Source organism: Myotis daubentonii, chromosome 11, assembly GCF_963259705.1.
Source record: "Myotis daubentonii chromosome 11, mMyoDau2.1, whole genome shotgun sequence".
In the NCBI taxonomy this organism is placed as follows: Eukaryota; Metazoa; Chordata; class Mammalia; order Chiroptera; family Vespertilionidae; genus Myotis; species Myotis daubentonii.
This window is the reverse complement of record NC_081850.1, coordinates 4,201,903-4,223,892: the sequence shown is the minus strand read 5'-3', so window position 1 is coordinate 4,223,892 and position 21,990 is coordinate 4,201,903. Positions and strand designations below refer to the sequence as shown.

Genomic DNA, 21,990 nt, shown 5'->3' with positions numbered 1-21,990 from the left:
GAGACAGCTCTAGCACAAATGGTACTAAATTGTTCTAAGAGTTTTCTAAATTATGTAGATAAGAGTCATTAGTCTGTGAACAGAATCAACCAAAAGAGCTGGAAACAGTCAAATAGAAACCATTTTAACATTTGTGTGGCTTCGGAGTGAGTGTGACCTTGCTCACCATGTATAATTCATCTGACTTACACCGAAGGCACTGACTGTGACTGTGTTACATACCTGAGCATAGCAAGCTTCTTCTATGGCCAACCCTGTTACTAAATCGACCTGAGGATAAAAGCATAGTTCACGTCAGCAGGAATTCCTTTTTAAAGCACGGGATACTCAATGTAAATCAAACTCACACCCTATCCCCAGAGAACAGAGCCTTCGCTGTAAGGTGGCAAATCGCAAGGAAGACCCCAGGAGGGGGCTCTGGAACTGAGGCCTGGCTCACATCGGCCTCCACCACGGGGGAGCTGTGAGGCCCTGGGGCGGTATTTCACCTCCCTGTGCGTGAGAGGTGAGAGGCGTCTGCACAGGGGCTCACCCAGCTCCTACCAATCAAGGGTGCTGTGAGGGTGAGGCGAACTAATGCGGGTGAGGACGCTATGAAGTGCCTAGACACACAGGCAGAACTCAGAGACGCTGCGGGCTCGGCTCCAGTTCACAGCGATAAAGCACATGCCACAGTAAAGTCACACGGTTTTGGTTTCCCTCCACAGATAAAAGTTGTGTTTACACTACACTGTAGTTCATTAAGTGTGCAATAGCACTATGTCTAAGACAAGAATGTGCATTTCTTAGTTAAAACATACTGTATTGCTAAAAATGCTAGCCATCACCTGAGCCTTCAGTGAGTCTGCGTGTCTGTGCTGTTGGAGGGTCTTGCCTGGTTGTTGATGGAAATGCAATTATCTGTTAAGCACAATAAAGTGCAATAAAATGAGGTGTGTGTGTGTGTGGGGGGGGGGGTGTATGTGTGTGAGACGGCCAGGGCACACAGCCAGGGTCACATAAGGTGTTTGCTATTAAATATTGTTACTATTATGTAAGAATTTTAAAAACCAATCAAGTACTTTGTAAATGTTAAAAACTGCATTATTGCTAACAAATTCAATTTCTTTTTACTGCTAGGAAGCCCAGGATAATACAGTGGGCTCTGGATATGCAAGGAATAAGCATCTTTCTTAAAAACTCCATCATTTAACCAAAACAGAACTGCTGCAAGTGCAAGCCCACGCCAACGGCTGCCTGCCCTGCCCGGCCCGGCCTGGCCTCCACTGCCATAGCCCCGCCCAGGATGGTCCAGGACACGCCTGGCAGCACCTGCAGGGAGATGCGTGAAGCAGGCAGCACCTAGGAGTGCAAGGTGCAGAGCCAGGCGCCCTATGCGTGTTCGCTATCAAGGTGCCGGCACTGAGAATGCGCAGAAGGCCCTTTGCTCTGGTTCTCTATGGACTACAGTCAGGAAGTCTATTAACTCAATGGGAAAACCACAAGCTGTGCGGCCATCAGAGAAATCACCGAATTCTGTGATTATAAGTTCACTAACACCTATTTGCAGAATTAAACAAGTATTATGCTAAGTGAAATAAGGCAGTCAGAGAAAGACAATGAACACAATAAACTGATGAACAAAACAGACCCAGAGACACAGAAGCATAGAACAGACTGTGGAATCTCAGAGGGAAGGCGGGGGTCGGGGGCTGGGAAGAGGACCTTGTATGCATATATGCACAGCCCATGGACACAGACAATAGCGCGGTGAAGGCCGGGGGGGGGGGGGGGGGTTGGGGGGGTCAATGGGGAAAAAAAGGGACATCTGTAATATTTTCAACAGTAAAGATAAATAAAATAAAATAAAAAGAATCTCAGTAGCTTTCAGTAACAGTGGCAATGAAACAGCTATATTTTAGAACATTAAAATATAATGTAGAAGTCTAAAGATGGTTCATTTAAATTAAATCTCCATTACCTACTCCAACAAAACTCAACCATTAAGTAACTTACCTCCATCCCCTGATTAATTGCTAATTTTGCCACTCGCATTGCAACAGGTCCCTAAAATTAAAATTAAAAAAACAGATTTAATCGCTATCTATGCCAGTGGTCGGCAAACTCATTAGTCAACAGAGCCAAATATCAACAGTACAACGATTGAAATTTCTTTTGAGAGCCAAAATTTTTAAACTTAAACTATATAGGTAGGTACATTGTTATTAACTTAATTAGGTACTCCTAAGCTGGCCTTTGCTAAAAAAGTCCTCAATCTGATTGAGATACATTCGCTGAGGTCGACCCCTTCCAACTCTCCCATCCACACTCATCTTGTATACTTGTTTCGTCTATCTCCTTTCATTCATCCTCTCTATATGTCCAAACCAGTGCCCAGGCCACGAATCTTCCAGCAGGATCTGCACCCTGGTATGCACACGGCAGTGCTCTTTAGGAATAATCAGTCATTTATTTTGACACCAGTGCTCCCCTCACTGAGCGCCCCCCCTCGGGCTGGGCCGGCTGCTGGCCAGCATGCTCCCAGGGCCGCCAGGCTCTGCCGCAGCCACACCCTGGCCAGCAAGGCTCAGGGAACTGGAAAGGCTTAGATACCGACTGGTTGGCTTAGCTGCTCTCCCAGATACTAAACCAATGCCTCTCCTCTAGATAAGCCTTTTTCTCAGACAGGAAAATGGAAGTGACATCCAATACAGAAATCACCTGGAAATAGGAAGTTCAGAGAAGCTTTCTAGTTATTTGGAAGAGTCACCTTTCAGTGACAAAGAACATAAAGTAAAGATGACCCCCCCAATGGCTGTGTAACTGCTGCGTCTGGCGTCACAGTTAGGCATCTGCTGATGTCACTCGGCATCATCCTGACGGGAGGAGTTCGTTTTTGCCACTCGTGTTCTCAGAGGCCGGTCCCCAGGCACCACGGGAGGCCCGCAGCGCTTCCATGTGGAGCATGGGGTGCACAGCAGCTGGGGCGGGAAAGTGGGGGGGACCACGCAGGGGGAGCTGAGGACAATGACGGCACCAACGCCCCGAGGGTCTCGGAGACTGAGGATTCTGGAGCCAGAGGACCCGGGACACAGGGTGGGGCTCTGGAGAGGAGCTGAACTCCGTCCAGCCGGGAGCACCTATCAGGACTGGGACCAGGCCACAGCCTGCTCAAGTGCCCGATTTACCTGACGGGTTGGTCATGAAGGTGGAAGCCAAGGGCAGTTAGCTAACTAACACTTAAACTATGACTTCTGATACCTGTACCTTTAATCCCTCTAAAGGTAGACATTTCCCTAAAATTTTTGAGAAATATAATTACTGAAGTAACAGTGAGTGTCTTCTTTTTTCTTAACAGCAATAACAGTCTTTTCTATTTGCTCCCTCTCCATCGATTCAGAGTGTAAGGCTCTGTTGCCTTCCATGGGGAACAAATTATCTGAGGGCCCTGCTCTGAGAGAGCTTAGAGCTCACATGCTAATCAAGGAGGACTGAAGCAGTACCAGCACCAGCCCCTGACAGCCCTTGGGACAAGTGAGTCACCTCATAGCCCTGGGACAGCTGTGTCACCTCTGACAGCCCTGGGACAGGTGTGTCACCTCATAGCCCTGGGACAGGTGTGTCACCTCTGACAGCCCTGGGACAGGTGTGTCATCTCTGACAGCCCTGGGACAGGTGTGTCACCTCTGACAGCCCTGGGACAGGTGTGTCACCTCTGACAGCCCTGGGACAGGTGTGTCACCTCTGACAGCCCTGGGACAGGTGTGTCATCTCTGACAGCCCTGGGACAGGTGTGTCACCTCTGACAGCCCTGGGACAGGTGTGTCAACTCATAGCCCTGGGGGAGGTGTGTCACCTCATAGCCCTGGGACAGGTAGGTGTGTCACCTCTGACAGCCCTGGGACAGGTGTGTTACCTCTGACAGCCCTGGGACAGGTGTGTCACCTCTGACAGCCCTGGGACAGGTGTGTCACCTCTGACAGCCCTGGGACAGGTGTGTCACCTCTGACAGCCCTGGGACAGGTGTGTCACCTCTGACAGCCCTGGGACAGGTGTGTTACCTCATAGTCCCGGGACAGGTGTGTCCCCTCTGACAGCCCTGGAGAGGTGTGTCACCTCTGACAGCCCTGAGACAGGTGTGTCACCTCTGACAGCCCTGAGACAGGTGTGTCACTCATAGGCCTGGGACAGGTGTGTCACCTCTGACAGCCCTGGGGATATGTGTGTCACCTCTGACAGCCCTGGGACAGGTGTGTCACTCATAGGCCTGGGACAGGTGGGTCACCTCTGACAGCTCTGGGGACAGATGTGTCACCTCTGACAGCCCTAGGGACAGGTGTGTCACCTCATATCCCTGGGACAGGTGTGTCACCTCTGACAGCCCTGGGACAGGTGGGTCACCTCATAGCCCTGGGACAGGTGTGTCACCTCTGACAGCCCTGGGATAGGTGTGTTACCTCTGACAGCCCTGGGACAGGTGTGTCACCTCAAAGCCCTGGGACAGGTGTGTCACCTCTGACAGCTCTGGGGACAGGTGTGTCACCTCTGACAGCCCTGGGACAGGTGTGTCACCTCATAGCCCTGGGACAGGTGTGTTACCTCATAGTCCTGGGACAGGTGTGTCACCTCTGACAGCCCTGGGACAGGTGTGTTACCTCTGACAGCCCTGGGACAGGTGTGTCACCTCTGACAGCCCTAGGACAGGTGTGTTACCTCTGACAGCCCTGGGACAGGTGTGTCACCTCTGACAGCCCTGGGACAGGTATGTCACCTCTGACAGCCCTGGGACAGGTGTGTTACCTCATAGTCCTGGGACAGGTGTGTCACCTCTGACAGCCCTGGGACAGGTATGTCACCTCTGACAGCCCTAGGGACAGGTGTGTCACCTCATATCCCTGGGACAGGTGTGTCACCTCTGACAGCCCTGGGACAGGTGTGTCACCTCTGACAGCCCTGGGACAGGTGTGTCACCTCATAGCCCTGGGACAGGTGTGTCACCTCTGCCAGATCTGGGACAGGTGTGTCACCTCTTACAGCCCTGGGACAGGTATGTCACCTCTGACAGCCCTAGGGACAGGTGTGTCACCTCATATCCCTGGGACAGGTGTGTCACCTCTGACAGCCCTGGGACAGGTGTGTCACCTCTGACAGATCTGGGACAGGTGTGTTACCTCATAGCCCTGGGACAGGTGTGTCACCACATAGCCCTGGGACAGGTGTGTCACCTCTGACAGATCTGGGACAGGTGTGTCACAGCAGGCCTGGCCTTTTTCTGACAGCAAAGGACTCCAGGAACACATTCTGACACTGGAAGTAAAGCTCCCAGCAAATGCAAGGGGTTCTTGAAAGGGAGAGCACGCGAGTCCCAAGGAACCCGTGTCCCCAAATAGACTGCGTCCGTTTGCATTAGGTGAGGGAGTCACAAGGAGTTTTTGACTCCAGAAATGGGTAGGGGTGTCACACCTGGTGCTCCCCTGGGGATAAAGAGGAGTCGCTAACTGTTTATATAACAAGACCCTCTCGGCTGGGAAGTTCTGGCATGAGACGAACATGCCTGTGACACACCTCACAGTGAGCAGCGTGTCCTCGGCCTCCTCCATCTGCAGGTTAGCTCTGCGCTGCCAATGCTAACCCAGCACAGCAACTAGCTCTAGCTCTGTGGCTGCCGATGCTAACCCAGCACAGCAACTAGCTCTAGCTCTGTGGCTGCCGATGCTAACCCAGCACAGCAACTAGTTCTAGCTCTGTGGCTGCCGATGCTAACCCAGCACAGCAACTAGCTCTAGCTCTGTGGCTGCCAATGCTAACCCAGCACAGCAACTAGTTCTAGCTCTGTGGCTGCCAATGCTAACCCAGCACAGCAACTAGCTCTAGCTCTGTGCTGCCGATGCTAACCCAGCACAGCAACTAGCTCTAGCTCTGTGCTGCCGATGCTAACCCAGCACAGCAACTAGCTCTAGCTCTGTGGCTGCCGATGCTAACCCAGCACAGCAACTAGCTCTAGCTCTGTGGCTGCCGATGCTAACCCAGCACAGCAACTAGTTCTAGCTCTGTGGCTGCCGATGCTAACCCAGCACAGCAACTAGTTCTAGCTCTGTGGCTGCCAATGCTAACCCAGCGCAGCAACTAGTTCTAGCTCTGTGGCTGCCGATGCTAACCCAGCACAGCAACTAGTTCTAGCTCTGTGGCTGCCAATGCTAACCCAGCGCAGCAACTAGTTCTAGCTCTGTGGCTGCCGATGCTAACCCAGCACAGCAACTAGTTCTAGCTCTGCGCTGCCAATGCTAACCCAGCACAGCAACTAGTTCTAGCTCTGTGGCTGCCGATGCTAACCCAGCACAGCAACTAGTTCTAGCTCTGCGCTGCCAATGCTAACCCAGCGCAGCAACTAGTTCTAGCTCTGTGGCTGCCGATGCTAACCCAGCACAGCAACTAGTTCTAGCTCTGCGCTGCCAATGCTAACCCAGCGCAGCAACTAGTTCTAGCTCTGTGGCTGCCGATGCTAACCCAGCACAGCAACTAGTTCTAGCTCTGTGGCTGCCGATGCTAACCCAGCACAGCAACTAGTTCTAGCTCTGCGCTGCCAATGCTAACCCAGCACAGCAACTAGTTCTAGCTCTGTGGCTGCCGATGCTAACCCAGCACAGCAACTAGTTCTAGCTCTGCGCTGCCAATGCTAACCCAGCGCAGCAACTAGTTCTAGCTCTGTGCTGCCGATGCTAACCCAGCACAGCAACTAGTTCTAGCTCTGTGGCTGCTGATGCTAACCCAGCACAGCAACTAGCTCTAACTCTGTGGCTGCTGATGCTAACCCAGCACAGCAACTAGCTCTAACTCTGCGGCTGCCATGGACTTCTCTACTTGGAAAGCAAGCTAAGGACGTTAAGGCTGTGTGAAATGATCGTTGTCTGTTAGTTAGCTATAAAGTTACCTAAAAAGAGGAAAAAGGAAGGGGGCTGGGAGGTACCTGAGGTAAGAACTCTCTCGCCAGGTCTAAGGCCTTTCTATAGGCAGCATCGCCCTCCTGGTTCTGCTCTAGGACGTGGCTGACCAAGCCCACTGCTTTGGCTTCTTGGCCATCGAGCACCCGTGCAGAGAAGATGAGCTCCTTGGCCAGGGACATCCCAATGGCACGTGGCAGGCGCTGCGTCCCCCCTGTGGAATGGAGAAGAGAGAAAATGCAGGCAATGATCTGCTACCCATTAGGTCTAACATTTCAAAATTTCATTTCTTCATTTATAAAAATAAACCAGGGCCATAAGTTTGTATGTCAAAATTAGTAACTGGAAAACTAATTCAATCTCTTAATCTATATATATAAAAGCCTAAGTGACTGTTAGGACCAAACAACTGGAACGATGGAACGACCGGTCGACCAGTTGCTATGATGTGCACTGACCACCAGGGCAGACGCTCAACGCAGGAGCTGCTCCCTGGTGGTAAGTGCACTCCTACAGCCAACCTCCCATAGTCCCTCCCCCTGGCCGGCTGTGGGGTGATCGGGGGGACCCCACCCATGCACAAATTCGTGCACCGAGCCTCTAGTTGGTTTATAAAGTTAACATCAAGAAGCACTTGAGAATCTTCTGTCTTTACTAAGAGACCTGGCACAGACTGCTCTTTGCAGCGCACCATGAGCTCCCGAATGGAACCCTGTCCTCACCAGCAGGAAGCAGGTGCACATGGGGCCAGCTCACTGCACCTCGGCCATGCACAGGGGATTGAGGACAGGCCCATTGGCTTAGGTAAAACTCATCGATTCTTAGAAATTCAGCTCATGTGCTTTTAAAGAATCATTTATAGTAAATGACATGTGAACTAATTCTAATTTAATAAACATAAAAGCAGACAGTTAGTCATAAAAATGGGCTTGGTGCCAAGTTATTTTTCAGTGCGAACACTAACTGCCTGACACTGAGGTTGGGAGCTCATTTGAGAGAAAGCATGACAAGAGCAGGCACTATTCTCAAGAGACAAATGAAAAGATGCTCAAAGTCACTGATCATCAGAGAGATGCAAATTAAAACCACAATGAGATACCACCTCACAACTGCCAGAATGGCTACCATCAACAAACAACAAATGCTGGCAAGGACGTGGAGAAGAGGGAACCCTGGTGCACTGCTGGTGGGAATGCAGACTGATGCAGCCACTATGGAAGACAGTATGGAGTTCCCTCAAAAAACTAAAAATGGAACTCCCATTTGACCCAGTGATCCCACTTCTAGGAATATATCCCAAGAAACCAGAAACACCAATCAGAAAGGATATATGCATCCATAGCAGCACAATTTACAATAGCTAAGATCAGGAAACAGCCCCTGTTCCCATCAGCAGATGAGTGGATTAAAAACTGTGGTACACCTACACAATGGAATACTACACTGCTGTAAAAAGGAACTCCTACCATTTGCAACAGCATGGATGGAACTGGAAAGCATTATGCTAAGCGAAATAAGCCAGTCAGAGAAAGAAAAATATCACATGATTTCACTTATTTGTGGAATCTAATGAACAAAATGAACTGACCAACAAAATAAGACCCGAAGCATGGAGGCATGGGACAGACTGACATACCTCGACGTGGAGTTGGGAGGACGAGAAGAGATAAACCAAAGAACTTATATTCTTATATGCAGAGCCCATGGACACGGGCAATAGGATGGTGATGACCTGGGCGGGGGAGGTTGGGGGCTGGGTGGAGGGGAGTTAAAGGGGATGAATGGGAGACATCTGTAATACTATCAACAATAAAAATATACTTTAAAATTAAAAAAAATTTTTTTAAAGAGCAGGCACTATTGGTAGTTTCAATATGAAACAGGGACACTGCTAAGATTCGTCTAAACCTTGTCCTTAGAGTAGCTGTCCAGGCCCTGGTGCCGGAGACAAGGGCTGGATGATTGCGAAGTTTCAGAGGAGAAAAGGCACACAAGCTCAGTGTCTGGGTTGGCCACAAGTTTACACCTTTTTTCTGTGTTAGTTACCAATGACAATAAAAACAGGAAGGTGATTCCATACAAAAACCAACTTCTGCCTGACAGTGAGCCACAGGACGCCAGGCACCTGGCGGCTGCCCGCACTCACAGCTGCTCCCACCTCTGGACCTTCCAAAGGAAGGAGACATCTCTTCTCACCTCCATCAACAGTGGGGATGGAAAATAAGATCACAAGTTTCAAGAAAGAACGTTCCCTTCGGTAACTCAGGCCATCCCCACCTGTTTCCCAGCCAAAGCTGCTTCATGGGAAGGACGCGGTTTAAGCAACAATATTAAGATCCCTGACCAATACTTAGAAATATGGGTGATTAGGCCCAGCCGGAGTGGCTCAGCAGTTGAGCACTGACCTATGAACCAGGAGGTCACGGTTCAATTCCCGGTCAGGGCACATGTCCTGGTTTTGGCTCGATCCCCAGTGTGAGGCGCGCAGGAGGCAGCCAATCAGTGATGCTCTCTCATCATTGATGTTTCTATCTCTCTCTCCCTTCCTCTCTGAAATCAATAAAAATATTTTTTTTAAAAAAAGAAAATATGGGTGATGAAGGCTGATATTTTCAACAGGGATTGCTTTATTTTTAATTTTTATTGATTGATCGGCTGCCTCCCGCACACCCCCCACTTGCGATCGAGCCTGCAACCAGGGCATGTGCCCTTGATCAGAATCGAAACCCGGACCCTTCAGTCCGCAGGCTGACACTCTATCCATTGAGCCAAACCAGCTAGGGCAACAGGGATTGCTTTTTAACATAAACACAAAGAATATGGCTTCTGGAAAATGCAGTCATTATTCACTACATTTACACTGCCCAAGCAGTCAGAAATGGTGAGTCCATAAGTATTTTACTCAATATGGCAGAAAATGTCTGAAAAAACATGAAGCACTGACAAATGTAAATCTAACTGTAAGCAATGCTGCTGCTCAGAGCTGGGGTAGCAATACTTATATCAGACAAAATAGACATCGAAGTGAAGGCCATAACAAGAGATGAGGAAGGCCACTTCATAATACTAAAGGGATTGATACAAGAAGATATAACCCTGATAAACATATATGCACCCAATGCAGGAGCACCCACATACATAAAAAAAAACTCCTGGAAGATATCAAGGGAGAGATCAACAACAATACAATCATAGTAGGGGACTTTAATACACCACTGACATCACTGGATAAATCCTCTAGACAAAAAATCAGCAAAGAAACAGCAATCCTAAATGACTCACTAGATCAGATGGACTTAATTGACATCTTCAGAACATTTCACCCCAAAGCCACGGAATATACATTCATCTCAAGTGCACATGGGACATTTTCAAAAATAGACCACATATTGGGTCACAAACAAAGTCTCCCCAAATTCAAGAAGATTGAAATCATACCAAGCATCTTCTCTGATCACAATGGCATAACATCTACACTAATAAAAGAGAAAAATGGTAATTGGCGTACGGCGATACCCTTTTCATTGGCTAATCAGGGCTATATGCAAATTAACTGCCAACTAAGATTGGCAGTTAACTGCCAACTAAGATTGGCAGTTAACTGCCAACAAGATGGCGCTAATTTGCATATGTAGGCACAATGCAGGGAGGCGAAAGGGAAAGCAGTAAGAAGCCCCCTGCCAATGACAGTGATCGGAAACGCAGGGGGGAGCTAAGAGGTGGGGGGCAGGGCAAAGGCGGCCCTGGGGCCGCCTTTGCCCTGCCCCCCAGCCATGATCGGAGAATCAGGTGCCTTTTCCGCCCTGGCCAGTGATAGCAGGAAGTAGGGGTGGAGCCAGCGATGGGAGCTGGACACGGTTGAAGCTGGCAGTCCCAGGAGCTAGGGGTCCCTTGCCTGGGCCTAAAGCGGAGCCCGCGATCTCGGGGCCGCTGCAGCTGCGGGTCCCCGCTGCCCGGGCCGGACGCCTAAGTCAGAGGCGTTAGGCCTGGGCAGGGGTGGAGCCTGCAACCGCAGGGAGCTGGGGGTCCCCTGTCCAGGCCTGACACCTCTGCCAGAGGCCTCAGGCCTGGTCAAGGGGCCGATCCGGTGATTGGTGATCGGAGGGTGATGAGGGTCAACTCCTCTGGCTGAGGCATCAGGCCTGGGCGGGGGCCAGAGCCAGTGATCGGGGGGAGATGGGGGTCCCCTGTCCAAGCCTGACACCTCTGGCGGGGGTGTCAGGCCTGGGCAAGGGGCCGATCAGGCGATCGGAGGGTGATGGGGGTCTACGCCTCTGGCGGAGGCGTCAGGCCTGGGCAAGGGGCAGAGCCAGCAATCGGAGGGGTCTGGGGGTCCCCTGCCCAGGCCTGACGCCTGGGCCAGAGGCATCAGGCCTGGGCTAGGGGCAGAACCAGTGATGGGGGGAAATGAGGGTCCCCTGCCCAGGCCTGACGCCTCTGGCCCAGGCATCAGGCTGGGGAAGGGGCTGATCCTGCGATTGGAAGGTGATGGGGGTCAACACCTGAGGGCTCCCAGTATGTGAGAGGGGGCAGGCTGGGCTGAGGGACACTCCCCCCCCCCCACACCCAGTGCACGAATTTCGTGCACCGGGCCCCTAGTTAGAAATAAACTACAATAAAAACAACCCAAAATACTCAAACACTTGGAAGCTGAATAGCATGTTATTAAATATTGATTGGGTTACCAATGAGATCAAAGAAGAAATTAAAAACATCCTGGAAACTAATGACAATGAAAACACAACAATCCAAAACCTATGGGACACAATGAAAGCGGTCCTGAGAGGGAAGTTTATAGCCCTACAGGCCTACCTCAAAAAACAAGAAAAAGTGGTAGTAAATCATCTAACTCGACATCTCAAAGAATTAGAAAGAGAGCAACAAGAAAACCCCAGAGTGAGCAGAAGGAAGGAGATAATAAAGATTAGAGCAGAAATAAATGACATAGAGACCAAAAAAACAATAGCATAAAATCAAAAAAACCAAGAGCTGGTTCTTTGAAAGGCTAGCAAGGCTCACCAAGAAGCAAAGAGAGGGGAACCAAATAAACAAAATCAGAAATGATAGAGGCAAAATAAGAACAGACCCCACAGAAATATAAATGATTGTTAAAAAATACTATGGACAGCTCTACTCCAACAAACTAGACAACCTGGAGGAAATGGACATATTCCTAGAAAAATACAACACTCCAAAACTCAATCAGGAAGAATCTAAAAATCTCAATAGACTAATAACTAGGGAAGAAATTGAAGCAGTCATCAAAAAGCTTCCAGCAAACAAAAGCCCAGGGCCAGACGGCTTCACAGTGGAGTTTTACCAAATATTCAAGGAAGAAATAAAACCTATCCTCCTCAGACTACTACAAAAAATTCAAGAGGAAGGAACACTTCCAAGCTCATTCTATGAAGCCAGCATCACCCTAATACCAAAACCAGGGAAAGACAACACAATGAAAGAGAATTACAGGCCAATATCCCTCATGAACATAGATGCCAAAATCCTCAACAAAATCTTAGCAAATTGGATCCAGCAGTACATCAGAAAGATCATACACCATGACCATGTAGGATTTATCCCAGGGATGCAAGGATGGTACAATATCCGCAAATCAATAAACGTGATACATCACATAAACAAATTGAAAGAAAAAAAACCACATGGTCATATCAATTGATGCAGAAAAAGCATGTGACAAAATCCAACACCCATTTCTGATAAAAACTCTCAGCAAGGTGGGAATAGAAGGATCATACCTCAACATAATAAAAGCCATATATGACAAACCCACAGCCAACATCATACTCAATGGACAAAAACTAAAACCATTTCCCCTAAGAACAGGAACAAGACAGGGATGCCCACTCTCACCACTCCTGTTCGACATAGTACTGGAAGTATTAGCCATTGCAATTAGACAAGAAGAAGAAATAAAAGGCATCCAAATTGGAAAAGAAGTAAAACTGTCCTTATTTGCAGTTGACATGATATTATACATAAAAAACCCTAAAGACTCCATCAAAAAACTATTAGACTTAATTAATGAATTTGGCAATGTAGCAGGATACAAAATTAATGCCAAGAAATCTAAGGCATTTCTATACACCAATAGTGAACTTACAGAAAGAGAGACTAAAAAAGCAATCCCATTTACCATCTCACCAAAAAAATTAAGATACCTAGGAATAAACTTAACTAAAGAGGTAAAAGACCTCTACTCAGAAAACTACAGGACGTTGAAAAAAGAGATAGAGGAAGACATAAACAGATGGAAGAACATACCATGTTCTTGGATTGGTAGAATCAACATCATTAAAATGTCCATACTACCCAAAGCAATCTATAAATTCAACGCACTTCCCATTAAAATACCAATGGCATATTTCACAGATCTAGAATGAACTCTCCAAAAATTCATCTGGAATAAAAAAGACCCCGAATAGCTACAGCAATCCTGAGAAAGAAGAACAAAGTAGGTGGGATCTCAATACCAGATATCAAGCTGTATTACAAAGCCACTGTTCTCAAAACTGCCTGGTACTGGCACAAGAACAGACATATAGATCAATGGAATAGAATAGGGAGCCCAGAAATCGACCCAAACCAATATGCTCAATTAATATTTGACAAAGGAGGCAAGAACATACAATGGAGTCAAGACAGTCTCTTCAATAAATAGTGTTGGGAAAATTGGACAGATACATGCAAAAAAATGAAACTAGACCACCAACTTACACCATACACAAAAATAAACTCAAAATGGATAAAGGACTTAAATGTAAGATGGGAAACCATACAAATACTAGAGGAATCCAAAGGCAACACAATCTTAGACATATGCCGAAGCAATTTCTTCACTGATACAGCTCCTAGGGCATTGGGAACTAAAGAGAAAATAAACAAATGGGACTACATCAAAATAAAAAGCTTCCGCACAGCAAAAGAAACCATCAACAAAACAATAAGAAAACATACTGCATCGGAGAACATATTTGACAATGTTATCACTGATAAGGGTTTAATCTCCAACATTTATAGGGAACTCATACAACTTAACAAAAGGAAGATAAACAATCCAATAAAAAAATGGGCAAAGGACCTAAATAGACACTTTTCAAAAGAGGACATTCAAGAAAGCCAAGAGACATATGAAAAAATGCTCAAAGTCACTAATCATCTGAGAAATGCAAATCAAAACAACAATGAAGTACTATCTCACACCCGTCAGAATGGCTATCATCAACAAATCAACAAACGACAAGTGCTGGAGTGGATGTGGAGAAAAAGGAACACTCGTGCACTGCTGGTGGGAATGAAGACTGGTGCAGCCACTATGGAAGACAGTATGGAGTTTCCTCAAAAAGTTAAAAATGGAACTCCCATTTAACCCAGTGATCCCACTTCTAGGAATATATCCCAAGAAATCAGAAACACCAGTCAGAAAGGATATATACACCCCTATGTTCATAGCGGCACAATTCACCATAGCTAAGATCTGGAAACAGCCTAAGTGCCCATCAGCAGATGAATGGATTAGAAAACTGTGGTACATCTACACGATGGAACACTGTGCTGCTGTAAAAAAGAAGGAATTCTTACCATTTGCGACAGCATGGATGGAACTGGAGAGCATTATGCTAAGTGAAATTAAACCAGTCAATGAAAGAAAAATGCCACATGATCTCACTTATTTATGGATAATTAAGACCATTATAAACTGATGAGCAAAAATAGATACAGAGGCAGAGCAACATTGAACAGAATGTCAAACTACAGCAGAAAGGCTGGGGAGGGTTGGGGGGGTAAGAGATCAACTGAAGGACTTGTATGCATGCATATAAGCATAAACAATGGACACAAGACGCTGGGGGGCATGGGAGGCTAGGGGAGGGTCAAGGGGAGAAAAAAAGAGGAGACATATATAATACTCTTTGTAATACTTTAAGCAATAAAACAATAAAAAAAGAACACTTTTTATAAAAGTCCTTGATGGTGGGATAATAAAGAATATAAAACATTAGAATGATAAATAAATAAATAAATAAATAAATAAATAAATAAATAAATAAATAAAGTACTTTGATATAAAAAAGGGGGAGTGATTTCTTGCATTTGCTAATTTCCATGAAATAAATACTCCTCTATGTCTCAAAAAAGAAAAAAAAGAAAAAAAAAGAAGAACAAAAATCAAAAACGACGTGGCCTGTTCAGTTTGCCTTTCTCAGTTAATCCTGACAGTGTGAGCCCAAACCGCAGAGATGAGCGTGTTTGGGGGACAGAACCCACGCCTGGCTGATGGGACTGATTTCCATGCGCATCTCAGGAGCAGCTCCCTACATAGAAACTCTCTGCCGACATGCTGCCCCGGCGCAGAAGCACGTGTGTTTGTAAATCACACACACAACACTTGCTAGGGAGGCAGGCTCAGTGCGGCACCCAGTCTCGCAACCCGGACAAGAAGTGCCCAGACCTGGTGTGAAAGGGAAGGGGTGGATTTTAAGTTCAAATGCAAACAGGCGCACTGGAGGGAATTCATTCTACTGCACCTTTTATTAATTCTGAATATTAAATTCTAATATTAGCAGAGTTGGGTATCGTTCTCAAGGGCATCAAGTTCAGAATCACTCAGATGCCATCTCTATATACACTCTGGGGACCCACAAATTTAAACAATGGAGGTAAACAAAATGGTCCCCTGCTGACCACACCTCTCCTGCAAGCGGGACCCATCCCACAGCCTCCAGCACGGAGCTGCCCGCGGTCACTGGGTCCGATCGCAGGAATAGGGCTCACACCTGCCCGGATCTGGCTCTCACCTACTATGTGATAAGTAAAGAGCAAATTATGAAATGAACACATGGTCTGAACTTATTTGGTTAAAAAGGTGTGAGGTACACAGTATAAACCAATACATACATGTATCAGATATGCCCACACAGTATGTGTCTCTGTGGGTCAGCTGTGCTTATTATTTCCAAACATTCTGCATTGTGAGGGTCATATGACACCAGACTAGAAACACAACCACAGTACAGACACAGAGCCAGCCACTGAGCGCAAACATCAGAGCCACTTCCCACCCACGTTCCCAGGAAGCCCCGGCTTCCCTGCGCTGGCCGCGTCCTGAGACACCAAGGCGTCCACGAGGGCGCCCTGCGCCCACCACACGGGCCAGAACCGCAGCTGCCACTGAGCGCCACGCACCTCACCCACACCTGGGAGCAGTGACCTTACAGCACGTTTTTGGGGTTTTTTTTGTTTTTATTAATATATTTTATTGATTTTTCACAGAGAGGAAGGGAGAGGGATAGAGAGTTAGAAACATCGATGAAAGAGAAACATTGATCAGCTGCCTCCTTCACACACCCCACTGGGGATGTGCCCGCAACCAAGGTACATGCCCTTGACCAGAACTGAACCGGGACCTTCAGTCCGCAGGCTGATGCTCTATCCACTGAGCCAAACCAGTTAGGGCCTTACAGCACGTTTTGCCCCAAAAAACCTGTTTCCCAGTTCCTTTATCACCTACTGAGCAGGTCTCCTGGAGTGGGTGCCCCTGCACGCGGTACAGCAGAGGAACAGGGAGGGGCTGAGATCCAGAGCTGCATCACTAGGTCCCGAGGGAACGGCAGCCCCATGGCGAGGGGCCCTGCCTTTTCCTGGGAAGCCGCTGTCGCCAAGGCTCGGGCTGGGCTCTAAACAAGCCGGACTCGGGGTCTGAGGCAGGCCTAGGCTCTGCACTTCCACGGCTCCAACATTCACACAGAGACAAGGGGCCCTGCTGAGCCACCGCTGGAAACGTGATGGCAGGCGACGGGTAAAGCAGTGGCAGTGACATAACCAAGAGCGCTGGCCGCCTGGAGCAGCCCTGCCACTGTGGATTCCTCTTCTGGAACCAATTTCCAAGCAATAACACATGTTCATTCATTCCAGTGCTTACCGGAACTTCACGTTGAGCACGTGGACAGAGCTGTGGGTTAAACCAAGGCCCTGGTCCTGAAGCTCACGCTCCTGTGGGAAGCTTGCGATCAGCACATGGTGCCTGCAGAAACCCGTGAATAGCAGGCATGGGGTCAGGAGCACGGTGCCCACGGCTCCGCCAGGGGCTCTGAAGTGACCGGCTGAGGCAGAGGAGACAGGAAGGCGTGTGTGGCAGCAGGAACAGCCGAGGGTGGGGTGGGGTGGGGAGCGGAGGGGACAGATCCTGGGGCACCTGGGCCTGGCTGACCAGGGTCTACTCTGAAGGTGACAGGAAGCCACTGAGCACCCATGAGCGCCTTCTGCAGTGTCGTGAGGTCATTCTCTAGCACATGCTCTGGTCACTGTGAGCCAAGGAGATGAAGGGTGAAGCAGATGTTCATACTGCTTGCGGCAGGGCACCAACATACTGAGAGAGAAACTGCAAAACTAGTCCCCACAGCTCTCAGGGCCTGCACGGGCTCTCAGCCTCCACTGCCGCCACTGCCACAGGAAAAGCCTGGTCTTCCTTCTGGAGGAACGTCCCCACCCGCATGCAGCTGGCACAGTGGAAGGATCCCACCAACGGGGGCTGAGGGCTGACCATCCTCTCTGTCCTGGCCCAGCCGCGCAGGCAACCGAGTCAGGTCCGGTCCGCTGCTGTCACGCCTCCGGACGGGGGTCCTGAATGGGTGAGCTTGTAACACGGAGACTTCCTGAGCTCACAGGCAATGCCGCGGAGCGCTGTGAAGACCTGCGGGTGCCTGTACTGTGACCCAGCCACGGTGTGGGCTGTCTGTCCCACTGCCTCCGTCCTGTGCTCTGAGCGCTGCTCTTAGCCAGGCGCTGAGGCTGGAAACCTCACAAGGAAGTTCCTGTCCATTTAGGGTGGCCAGAGGCCATTTCTGTTACACGCTCTTCAGCATCATGAATGATGCAATAACATAACTAGTTTTGTTTTTCTCTTTCAAAAACAGATAAAGCTCAATGGGAGTTCATGTTTTACTCTTTGCAAATAAAATCCATTTGTTCAAGGTATTGGCTGAGTGACCTAACATTTGCCAGACACTGTCCCAGGTGCTGAACCAGCAGTGGGGAACCTAGAGACCATCCTGTCTTATGAAGCTTATTATCTTAAAGGCGGAGAGAAAAGAAAGAGGCAACGAACAGGCACTGAGGAAAGAGCGGTGTTAGAGAGAGAAGGCAGGCAGGGAGAGCTCTGAGCTCATCTCTAGATGGCGAATTGAGACTGGGTGGTGGGGAGGACCCGCTGGGTAAGTATGAAGCCCGCGATGAGATCAGCCGCGTGAAGGCCTGAGGGGAAGCCACGCTCAGCATGTTCAAGGACCAGTAAGGAGGTCCCGGAAGCTGCCGGAGGAGGATGCGAGGAGAGTGGCAGAGGGGGGCTGGACAGTCAGCGTGCAGATCATGCAGACGCAGGTAGTTTTCATCTTTATCTACACCCGCCACTGGAGGGTTCTGAGTGAAAAGTGGCACGGTTTGTGTTTTAGAAGATGCTCTGGAAGCTTGGAAGAGACGATAGGGGCAAGATCAAAGCAGGGTGCTCAGGGGCTGCGGTTCCGCCCAAGTGCGGCGTGATGGCAGACGGGACTGAACGGGGCAGCTAAGGAAGGGGAAGGCGCTGAGATTTGGGCAAGTGTTGCTGGTGAAATGGGTGTGAGAAAGGGAAATGAATGCGAAGGCCGGATTTCTGGCGTAAGTGCATGAACAGGAGCGGGTGTATTTACTGACACTGAGAGGAGGGACGGTGTGCTCTGGTCATGGTAAGTATACCTTTAGGGTACATACCTGGGCGGTCAGGCATGTGACTGGATATGCAGGCTGTTTATCAATGATCATACCATACAGATCACTACCATCTATCTAGCCAGGGGCCTGGATAGATCACCCAGGGAGACTGCTCACAGGTAAGGAGCAGAGGAGGAGCCAGGGAGAGCCTGCGCAGTGCCCCGACGTGGACCGCGGTGGCAGAGAGCAGGGGAGGTGGTGCTCAGCTGCAGGCAACCACTTCCGGACGCCGACCCCCACATCCCCCAGGGTCTCCCAGGGAAGACCTCCTCACTGAAAGGAAGACACCCAGGAATAGGCAGGCTTCTTCCTCGGTGCGGTCACGTCTACACGGGACACCTGGAGCATGGCAGCCACCTCATGCCTGGGAGGGAAGCCAGCAGGTGAATCTGCAAACTGAAGATGGTGCAGAAAGACATCACTGAGCTGCTGAACTTTCAGTCCTGGCACTGCTGCAGTCTGTGGTATTATGAGGCATTTCCTTACACCTAAGCTACTGGAATGGGGTTCCTGTTATTTGTACCAAAAACGTCTGGGAGTACAGGTGGATTGAGGAAGGAGATCTGGACACACGTTTCGAAGAGTGGAAGGCAAACACATTGGAGAAGTGTGGCAGGGCTCCTGGGCAGGATGAATTGCACATCTGAGATTTGTGGTCCTGAGCTGAGTCGGCACGGAATAGGCAGATACGCTGCAGCTTCGCTGGACCAGAAAGGAAGAGGGAGAAGCCAGGTAACGGCAGGCGAGAGCTGACATGTACTGAGCAGACATTTCCTGCGCATTAACTTGCTCATTTAACCCTCACAGTTCCCCCGGAGGTGGGTGTGAGGCAGTCAGTCATTTGTAAGGAAGTCGTCATCACAAAGGATCCTAAGGCCCACGCTGGGCCGGGAGAGGAGGGCGTGGCTAGTGAGCGTGTCCTGGACATGATGGTTCAATGAGGTCAGGAGAGCTGAAAGGTGCGGATGCTGCCATGGGGGGTAGGAAATCTAGATTCAGAATGGAGATGCTGTGGGTGATGTGGAAGCCCAGGGCATTGGGGGGGAGCGGGGAAGGGAGAGCACTGGGCTCAGACGGGAAGGAGGAAGACTTCTGCCGATACAATCACAGAGAGCTGAACTTCAGCCCTGGGTATAGCGCAACTGGCCTGTAAGAAGGGTTTAGCACAGTTCCCAGGACAGGTTTTCTGTGTTTAAAACCCTTGAATAGAAAATGAATCCCCTCCCAGCCCCAGCAGCCACGTCGAGCCCTGCTTCTCAGTACAGCGGCATCTGACCCCTGACCCGGCTCACCGCATGAGCACGCTCACTCCATGGCTGTGAGCTCGCAGGCATGTTCCGCACCTGCTTCCCAACAGATGAGGAGCATCGAGCGAGCATCACAGAGGGCGTGGAGGTAGCTGGCAGTGAGCCACGCAAGGTGACGCCACCAAATCCTCACCTGCCACTGCCCACCTGTATACTCAGCGGCTCCAACAAGATCTACAGTTTTACTGCTTAGATTCAACCACTTCCTTGAAACTTTACGCGTCGACCACAAAATTCTGGGACCAGTTTTCTCAAGGCCGGGGCTGCATGAGATCCCAACGGCCGTCCCCTCATGTCCTCGCTGCCCTCGGCCTGGTTTCTGTTCTCCAGGTCATCGCAGTCTAAAGGGCCTGCCGCAGCCTTGCCAGCATGTCTGCACCCGGCAGCAGGAAGGAAGAAAGGGAAGGGCAGAGGGCAGATCAAGTCCCAGCCAACAACTTCGCTTCCACCTCCTGCTCGGACCTGGCTCCCATGCAGCTCCTGGAGGGCAAGGCTGGCTTCTTGCCGAGTGTTCAGGCGCAGCAGAGGAAATAAAACTGGGGCTCGACTACTAAGGGGAAACGAAATGGCTAGCACTATTTTAATCGCGTAACAAATGTTTTATGCTTACGTACTTTTTGGGTTTGAAATGTCGTGTTCCCGTTCACATCCCGCGCCCCCGGTAATGGTGTTCTGGGCTGACACCACTTACAACAAATGCAAAGCAGCCACCTCTGCTCAACAGCGGCTTCAGCTTCAACGCAGCACCTGGTTTGTGCCGGGAAGGCAAGCAGTGGGAGGCCCGGCCTCCAGTCTCCCTGCTCCTCCTGCTCCTGCCGCCTCGCGCCTCGCCTCACACAGGCCCCTGGGCATGGGACGGGTGGCAGCCATCCCACACTCAGATGCTACTTTCCTTTTGTTATATTTGTCTGTATTTAAATAATTTAAAAAACAAGCCTAGTTTGACATTTGACAATTACAATGTAAAATGTAAATCACAGAACATAACTTATGGCTTTGGATTATAAATTAGGTTTTCGTAGTATTTACAAGGGAGAAGATGGCAATATGTTTTGTTTTTATTTTGAGGGGGTTCTCTTTTAGCCTTAATGTTTCCCTTTTCTTATGACTTCATGAAAAAGGAAGCCATGTAACAAAGGGGGACCCTTACAGCAAACACTTGAAGCTGAAAGTTATGTAGATACTGCAGTAGGGGCATCTATTGATAGGATCAGAAGTGAGCTCCGATTTCTACAAGTCAATGTCACCTTTGAATTACTTGTAAATCCCCCTCATGCACAGAGAGGCCCACTAAGGTTAGTCATTTTTCCTAGAGCCATGGAGAGAACGCTGCAGAACCGTGGGCTATGGGTCCCAGCGCCCCTGCGCCTGGTTGCTGTGGCATCTACCAGAGGGCATGGGGCAAGTGCTGTCTCCCTCAATCTGGGCCAGATGCTCACAAAACTGACTTCCTTTCACAATGAAACTCCAGGGTCAGAGAGGACTGTGCTACATGAACAAACATGGCATACTTACTGGTCTCCTAATAGATGTGTCACAATCATGCAAAAAGCATAAAAATATTTATCCTTCAATCTGTGACCAATGTTTAAAGTGTTGTAATACTCTCTATTCCCTGAGGCTTTGTAGGATGTTGTAAAGCAATGAGGAAACATACACACAGGGCGAGGGAGGGAGGGGGAGAGAGGGAAGAAGGGGGGAGGGAAGGAGAAAGAGAGGGAGAGAAACAGGACAGGAATGAAGTGAGGAGGAAAACCTAACTGGTTAAGCCCAGCAGAACCTCCTGGATACATCAGCTTGACCTCTATGTGGCTTATGCGAAAGGAGCATCAGCAAAAGCTTAGCAACGTTTAAGAATTAGGGCAAGGTTAAAAAGATTGGGCATAAACATTTTGTTCCAAATCAAAATGAGCTGAGAGGCAAGAGACTAGAACAGGGGTGGGCAAACTTTTTGACTCGAGGGCCACAATGGGTTCTTAAACTGGACCGGGGGGCCG

The 21,990-nt window shown here is 49.2% G+C and overlaps 1 protein-coding gene across 6 annotated transcripts in view; it reads right to left on the bottom strand.

The window, feature by feature from the left end:
• AUH (AU RNA binding methylglutaconyl-CoA hydratase) overlaps positions 1 to 21,990 on the bottom strand; it is a 181,138-nt gene that overhangs the window by 5,568 nt on the left and 153,580 nt on the right. For 4 of the 6 annotated variants that reach the window (XM_059656337.1, XM_059656335.1, XM_059656338.1 and 1 more), the window contains 3 exons: positions 6,947 to 7,134; positions 1,996 to 2,046; positions 223 to 270 (listed from right to left, as the gene is read on the bottom strand). In XM_059656337.1, coding sequence (XP_059512320.1) covers positions 223 to 270; positions 1,996 to 2,046; positions 6,947 to 7,134 — 287 coding nt within the window. Of the gene's footprint in view, positions 1 to 222; positions 271 to 1,995; positions 2,047 to 6,946; positions 7,135 to 21,990 lie in introns of those variants that run through there. The other 2 variants (XM_059656336.1, XR_009447564.1) reach the window with 2 other exon arrangements.